This window comes from Arachis hypogaea, chromosome 11 (assembly GCF_003086295.3).
Source record: "Arachis hypogaea cultivar Tifrunner chromosome 11, arahy.Tifrunner.gnm2.J5K5, whole genome shotgun sequence".
Classification (NCBI taxonomy): Eukaryota; Viridiplantae; Streptophyta; class Magnoliopsida; order Fabales; family Fabaceae; genus Arachis; species Arachis hypogaea.
In genome coordinates, this window is record NC_092046.1 from 5,813,037 (window position 1) to 5,819,758 (window position 6,722).

Consider the following 6,722-nt stretch of genomic DNA (forward strand, 5'->3'; position numbering starts at 1 on the left):
CCACCAGAAGAGGAATGAAGAACAACAATAGAGTTTTGGGGTTGAAAGTGAAGGCTCATAGTTAAAACTCGGATGGTGAGAGTTTTTGTTGCATCCAGCAACTCGGTATGTGGGGCACCGTCTGGGGAGCAAGGTTTGAGCGCTGCGTGTCCACCATGCATCAACTCGGACCCTCCGTTTTCGTTGCAACATGTCGGACCCTCCGAGTTGCTTATTGTCTGTCGCACGGTCCGATTTGGTTGACACCCTGACACCACATCTATGTTCAGCACCCCACCTTCCCATAACTCGGTTCAACACATTTCAGGGATCCATATGAAAATTAAAAAGTGAACTCTAACTTATATTTTAACTTTTGTTGGTTTCTACATATGTCGTAATCGATTCTGAATCAATTAATATTAAAAAAAAAAAATTGTTAGGTAGACAATAATTTTTGTTAACAATATGAATAATAGACTCTAGAATTGGCTCAATAAAATAAAAAATATTTTACTCTCAAATTATTATCTAAATTCTAACATTAGGATAACTATTTGCACATCTAATAAATTGAACATCTATTCATTATTAATTGTGTATGAGTAAACTAAATCAAAAAAGAATAACTATCCAATTAAAAATAATAAATATAATTATCTCCATACCTATTAAATTGAACATTCGATATATCTATTGTTTACATTATTTAGTATTCTCATTGTCTACCTATACATTTTCTAAAAAAAAAATGTTAGAGTCAAAATGGTGTAACACGTATACTAAGTTATTGATCTTTAACTTTAAGTGATAATTTTTAAAAATAAAATAAAACTGCTCTTAATTTATAGACTCTCCCAAGGGAAAAGGGTAGTAACTAGTAAGAGTGTTGCAACCGTGTCCAATGTGGAATATGAGAAAGAGAGCACACTCACTAATTTTTAGATGGAAAAAAAATCTTTAACTTTTGGTAATTATTTTAAAAGATAATAAATTTTTTAATAGAAAATATTCAATCCAATTTTTGAGATTTATTTTTATTGGACCGATTAATTTTTGTAACAGTATTTTTTTTTTTAGTACAGAAGTTAATCAGTCCCATAATAATAAAGTTCAAAAGTTGATTAAGTATATTTTTTTTTGTTGAAGATTTCGTAGTCTTTTTAAAGTAATTATCAAGAATCGAATTGAGTTCACTCTTATTAGATCCTTACCACTTTTTCAAGTTTAATCATGAAGAATAAGTGGTAATTGACCATGACATTAGTACTAAATGTAATCTGTATTAGCAGCTTCATTAATTATTTAATTTGATATTTTCAATTATGATGAGGTCCACAAAGCACTCTCTGTGGAAGGAAGGAAGAGAGGAAGATATTCATTCTCCCTTTCAAAGAAAAGCAAAATGATGTGGTTCTCACCCAAAAAAGAGAATCTCAAATTCTCCTTTCGGTCTTATATATAATAAATTCAAGTAAAATTTTTCTATTGAATTTTTCATAAAAATATTGACATATAAAATTCATATGAAAAATATGGTGCATTTGTTTTGTATTTTTATTTTTAGTAATTTTTGTTTTAAAATTTTATAAATAAAATAAAAAATAATTTTTTTTATAAAATTTAAAAAATAAAAATACAAACTAAATGTACCCTAAATTTTTTCAATTTTTAAATGTTACACTTGCATATATATATATATATATATATATATGAATCAATGATAACGAATGTGTTCCTCTCATTTCATTACTACTAATAAGGAATACATTAAAATAAGGTGGTTAATTTAGAAAAGGATAAAGATATATGTATCAAGAAGTTAGACAACCAAATTGTGATCAGTCATTTGTTCTTAAGTAAAATATTTATAATAAAAAATAATCATTACATTAAATGTAATTTATTTGAAAAAACTTATTAGAATATAATTAGGATCAATTAGTATTATTTAATATATCTGAATATTTATGATAGGAGATTACGTCTTTATTATTATGATTCTCTTAATCCCTATAAATACCCCTTATATATTGTACCTTTTAACACACTCAATAATACACTTTTCAGATTACTCTCTCAGTCTCTTGTTTCTAACAAAACTATTTTTTTTTTTGTGACAATTTGAAACTACTAAATTATACATTATTTAAAGTTAAAAAGGTAATTTATAACTAATGGCAAGTTAATAGGCTGAAGAGTTATTTTTTTAGTGAAGCAAGGCTTAGGTTGTCTCCACAAGTGGGTTCAAAGAATTTGGCCAATCAAAATAAGAGTAGTGAAACATTTAAAATTATGTTTTAATACATAGAGGCTCCGTACATATAGAATCACATAATAATGATAATAATAATAATAATAAAAACACTATGATGCTTTATTTGGGCTTAGATTCTAGTGTCTATTGAACACTATTACTACTCTACAAGGTGATCAAAACCTCTTGGGAATTCCACATGAAACACATTATACAACGTATGAATTTTAATTAGATAATGATTAATATTCTAAGAGTATTATTTAAAAGGAGAATGCTAGGTAAATAATGACAATTTTGAACAGCTGAACAACTACCAATCAAATGAAAATACACTACACCTTAATTTAATGCTATTAATTAAATTTACTCTTTTAACCCTATTAATTCACATTATTTACACATTGTTCAAAAATCTTGTTGATTACCTATACTTTTCCTATTTAAAAACACTATAGTTAAAAAATTACAAATTCTCTAAACCAATGTCTTTATTAAAACTCTTTTTAACTAAATCCTTAAAAATTAACTAATTAATTTGTTAATTACCTAATGAATCCTACTTGTACATCTTATCTTTGGAGAACAATTGCTAAGGTATCATAGTACAATTTTATTAAGCGAACACTAAAAATTAACCATCAAATCAGCCATTAATATTAAAATACAAAAATATACACTAAATCACTCATTCATAATAACTGAGTTAATGATTTCTTGTAAGGTGTACACAGTATTTTTTATCCTGCTATGAATCACTCAACTAGTGAAGCTTTAGAAGTTATTGAAAAAACAATAACTATATGCGCCTTCCTTAAATCACACTTAAAACTTATGCCTAAGAAGTGTCTTAAAACAAAAAACATTTTCCCTATTTTCATCTCTCTCTTTTTAAATAGACTTAAAATCTAAGACAAGAATTATGCAATATTCTAATGTAAATATATTCACATATGATAAAACTAGGAAGGAAAATCGCACAAGCACTATTTTACTCTCTCTCTCTCTATAATATAAGTGAAGAAAAGATAGTACTAGTTCTAGGCATAAATAATTTGAATACAAGCAGGCATATATGATAGTAGTGTGTTGTAAGGGACAACTACATTTGGAAAGCAATGTTTTGTGTCTGAAGTGCTAAGTAAGAAGACTGATTAAGAGCACTTTTATGCATATTCTGACCCTGCATCTTAAAACCATAGGAGGAATTAACACCATAATGATGAGACATAAAAGCTTCATCATCATTGTTGAATCTCATAGTAGATACTCCTCCTCCTGAATTTGACTTAGTATCATCATTATCATTATTAATATTATTGTTCCATTGGAATTTCCCTATAGGATTTGAATTTGAGAACACCATGGAATGATGGTGTTGTGGTGAAGTGGATCTCTTGCTGCTATCTTCTGAGGAAGGATTAGCAAGTGTTCTGTTGTTGTTGTCTGTGAGATTAACTGTTGTTATGTCATGGATGCTTGCCCTCCTCTTGTCTTTGCCGCCGGAGAGTTGTCGGATGAAGTACTTCTGAGCATGGCTCGCCACCTGAGTTGGCGTCCGAGTGATCACGAAGTTGCGCGAAATGTTCCTCCAATCGCCTTTGCCATACTTCTTTAGACCAAGTAGGAACAATCTGCATAAACACAACTTTTCATGTTCAGGTCTCAATCCAACAACCAAAAACAAAACATGAATTTTGATTAATGCTAACTACAACATTCAAAGCTCAAAAAACCTCAACACCAATAACAACAATTACTCATTCAATCACTTTCATCTGTTACTGTCACTCTTTAGTACATTATGAAATAAACCTATCCCAATGCTAGCACTAAGCTATAATTCTAAATCTTAATAAATACATATAATTGTTCATATTAAGGAGATTATAGACTATAAATTACATCCACCAATGCTTACTTTCCTTATTAGATTTAATTCTTATGTTTTGTTACCATTTACAAGTGTATCCAATTATGAAACTTTTTATCATTAAAATTAAACTTAAAAAAAAAAAAAAGAAGGTAAGAGTGATAAGCTTACTTATGCTCTTCTTCAGTCCAAGGCACACCTTTCTTCCTCTCTTGTTCTGGTGTTTTTGAAGATCTCTTTGCAGCAGCACCAATTCCTTTAAACCCATCATACCCAGAACAATTATTGTTGACCCAATCCAATGTAAAAGGTGAAGTAGTTGTTGTTGTGCTGGTACTGTAACCTGGAATTGGTACCAACCCATTTTCAATATCACTAACATCTGCTAACAATTCATGGTACTGCTTCATCACATCAAGAACAGTTTTCCCTGGAATCATCTCAGCTACCCTGTGCCACCTATCTGGTGTATCCTTATCATGCAAAGCAAGAGCATTCTCAAACAATTTGTTCTCTTCATGGGTCCATTTTGTGCTGCTCCTATTATTGTTGTTGTTGTTGTTGTTGATGATGTTGTTATCTCCAAGAAACCAATGAGTTGTGTTGTTATGATGAACATAAGGTGAAGAAGGAGAGAGTACTTCTACTTCCCACTTCATCACACCCAACTAATTAATTGCACAATTTATGTCTATAATTTCAAAGATTTCAATGAAAAGATTCAAACTTTATAGAGAAACAAACATGGGTTTTGAACTTTTGAAGCAGAGGTGGAGGTTTTACCACAACACTACTAAGGATAAATCCCACAAAGAACCTTTTTTTAATTAAAAAATAAATAAAATTAAAATTCAAAGGAATCAGAATACCCCTTTTTTATGTGTAGGACAAGTGCTCTACAGGAATCTAGAAAAAAAAGACACACTTTGTTTTAAAATTAAACAAAAAGGAAATTTGAAGAGAATAATACTCCTAAATTGAGATTGATGAAGGAAAGTATTGTTTCCTAATTGGTACAAAAGGATTAACCTAGAACCGCTACTGAGATCTAATTCCCATGAAAAATTGAAAGATAACAACTTTCATAGATGGAAAGTTCTTACAATTACTTACTGCAGCTTCTAACTTATGCTCAACCCAATTTAGAAAGAAGAAAATGAAAGAAGGAAAATAGGAGAATGCAAAATACAATGAATGGTGGAAACCCAAACTAGGAAAGTAGCAGAAAGACTCAAGAATTTAAAAGGGTCTTCAATAAGTTTGAAAAAAATAAAACTTTTTTTGTGGGGGAGAGACAAAATTGGATTTTTTTTTTTTTTTAAGTTCCCTTTTCCTTGATTCTGAGGAACAGAAAACAAAGGGGGTTGAATTATATGGAAGCTGAAAGCAAGGACACTACCAAGCTTCAAGGAATGAATAAAAAATACAAACTTTGGTTATATAACAATAACAGCAACAATGATAATAATAATGGTCTTTCACAAAAGGGGGAAAGCACAAGAGAGAAAGTGGATGAAGCTGGTGAGCTTTGATTGGGTGCAATATGTTTATGGATCCTGCAACTATATAATATAAAAAATTATAAATTAAAAAAGGAAAAAAAAAAAGGAAAAGTTCCCTCTTATTATAATAATAGGAACCCCTTGCTACTGTGCACTTTTTTCAAAAAATATGTAAATAAATAGGAAGACATATATATTTCTTTTACAAGATGCTCTGTTATTTGTTCACATATGCTTGTCAATTTTATTTTATTCATTACTATTTAATTATTATAAATTATTAATCTTAAATAAACCTTTTCTTCTTTTAAAATGTGAATTTTTATTTTGGTTTAAAAGAAATTGGTTTTAGACTTTAATATTTAAATCAATATAGTGGAATTTAATGAAACAAATAACAATAAGAACTAAATAAATTGACTTTTTTTAACTAATCATTAGCTAATAAATAATAGATGAATAAAAATTAAACAGAGAAAATTTATTTTTCAATTTTTTTCATTTTATAATTAACTAAAAATTATTTGAACTTAAACTTTTATCTATTTTTGTTGGAGTGACTAAAAAATGAAACAGGAATTGGCAGCTCATCAAGCTCTCCTGTTTTGCACTAGTCAATGAAACTCAGTTATATGTATCATAATAATTGCTTTATTTAAAAAAAATTAAATTATTTCTTGCTTTATCATCACTCCGTGTGTGTTTTTTTTCTTCAAAAAATTACAGATAAGAATTGATTCATACATGGTGTCTAAAAAATAATAAATAAAGGAAAAAAAAGGAAAAATACTCAAAATAGTCTTGAATACTTCCCCTTTTCTTTATTATTATTACTAATTTATTATTAACATGTTGAATACTTCCTTATCAATATTGATGTATATGTACCAACATCCAGAAATACATGAAGTTTTTTAGTATTATTATACTATTCTTCTACCCTTAAATAAGTAGCAATATTTATGTAAAAAGTTGACTTAAAAAATAAAAAATATTGTTTTTATAGAATCCTTATACAAACTAAGCTAAGAGGTCAAAAAACTCATGTAATATAATAATCCATAGACCATTGTACATATCCTTTTGGGGAATTGAATTTGGCCATAAGAAC

General features: G+C 28.7%; 1 protein-coding gene across 1 annotated transcript; it reads right to left on the reverse strand.

Annotated features, from left to right (window-relative positions):
- Positions 1-3,254: 3,254 nt before the first annotated feature.
- On the reverse strand, positions 3,255-5,779 carry LOC112720029 (transcription factor DIVARICATA). The gene is made up of 2 exons (XM_025770826.3): positions 4,281-5,779; positions 3,255-3,870 (listed from the first exon to the last, which is right to left on the reverse strand). Exons 1-2 carry the CDS (start codon positions 4,766-4,768, stop codon positions 3,339-3,341), a joined length of 1,020 nt encoding a protein of 339 aa, XP_025626611.1. The 5' UTR covers positions 4,769-5,779; the 3' UTR covers positions 3,255-3,338.
- Positions 5,780-6,722: the final 943 nt, after the last annotated feature.